At 46.7% G+C, this 1,415-nt stretch overlaps 1 protein-coding gene across 1 annotated transcript in view; it reads right to left on the reverse strand.

The window, feature by feature from the left end:
- The window catches only part of NARF (nuclear prelamin A recognition factor), an 18,898-nt gene that overhangs the window by 2,600 nt on the left and 14,883 nt on the right, over nt 1–1,415 (reverse strand). The window contains exon 8 of the mRNA XM_018566974.1: nt 1,051–1,123. Within this exon, the coding sequence (XP_018422476.1) occupies nt 1,051–1,123 (73 nt within the window). The remainder of the gene's footprint in view (nt 1–1,050; nt 1,124–1,415) is intronic.

A 1,415-nucleotide genomic window follows, 5' to 3' on the forward strand; every position in this document is an offset into this window, starting at 1 on the left:
GCCATGATGTCAGCACAACTTCTTGAAACCTGCTGACTTTCCTGACATGTGCAAGAACAAAATCTTTTTCCAGGAAAGCTCCACATTTTATCATTAAAAGTCATCCTTGGTCTCCAGTGCAGTGACTTTGCTTAGGCTGAGATGAGGTCATCAGTCTGCTGCAGGCAGGAGGAAGCATTTCCTCAGTCTCCCCTCCCCCCAGTGATCAGTCTGCTGCAGGCAGGAGGAAGCATTTCCTCAGTCTTCCCTCCCCCCAGTGATCCGTCTGCAACATTGTAACTTGCACCCGGATTTACATGATTTGTGTCATCTGAGTTTTCATCTCAGTCCAGGAAGTAGATGGTGATACCTGAATAAAGATGGTGCCGTCCTTCTGGTGAGAAAAGCAGATGGCGGCATTGTCAGAGGGAATCATGTGATCTTTGTGAGAGGTAATAAATACCTGGAAGTGTTACACTGACACATTACTGGGTATGCATGGCAGGTTCCCTTTAACTGCCTCTGTGTAACATTATATTATAATAAATAAGAAAGTGAAAGTCTTGAAAAATTACTTTTCATGACTGATTTTCCATGTCAATACATGCCGGGCAAGGAGACACCTGTGTACACAGCACGGCTCTGACTCCTCAATAAGGAATGGTCCCGACCGTGGGGGAAAGAGTCTCCTCGGTCGGGACCATTCCTCCGGTCCTTGCAGTTCACGAAGGTTGACATACATATAGGAATTGATGGAGAAGGGACCGAAGTAATAGCTGCATCGGTCACTTCCCCCCACGGTGGGGACCCAAGTGCAATAGTGAATAGGGTTGATCCACATTTAATTTGCGACTGCATGTTATCCATGATTTTAATGGTATTTAATGAGTTAAATGTATAAACGTATATGTGTTTTCAATAAAATTATTCCCTTTTTTCTATTCATCGACTTGTCCGGATCCTTAATTTGACCGCTACTTAACCCGTTATCTTCTATCGGGTTAAATCTTCTGTTTTTTTGATCCTGTAAAGAAGTTGGGAAATCATCTGGCAGCATCTCAGATCACTCACATATTTTCTAGAGGAGACTCTTCAATCTCTTTGACAGAAATGTTTCTCTGCTCCATAATCTGCATCACCTCACCTGGAAGACAAAGCAAAGGGCACATGAGGTGCAGGTCAGGACAGACATGGCACAGCAACATTCAGCTAACATGAGGGTGGAGGACCCAACTGCCACAGCTTGAGAGAGGGGCCCAACTGCCATTGCAGTACCTTGAGGGGAGCCCCTATTAACACTGCAGTTCCTTAAAGGAGGACCCAAACCAGCACTGCAGAACCTTGATGGTGGCCCCAACCTGCACTAAGGCACCTTGATGGGGGGCCCCAACTCGCACTGTGGCACCTTGAGGGGGGGGGGGGGGGGACACCCGCAC

Source organism: Nanorana parkeri, unplaced genomic scaffold, assembly GCF_000935625.1.
Source record: "Nanorana parkeri isolate BGI_ZX_2015 unplaced genomic scaffold, ASM93562v1 scaffold994, whole genome shotgun sequence".
NCBI classification, from domain to species: Eukaryota; Metazoa; Chordata; class Amphibia; order Anura; family Dicroglossidae; genus Nanorana; species Nanorana parkeri.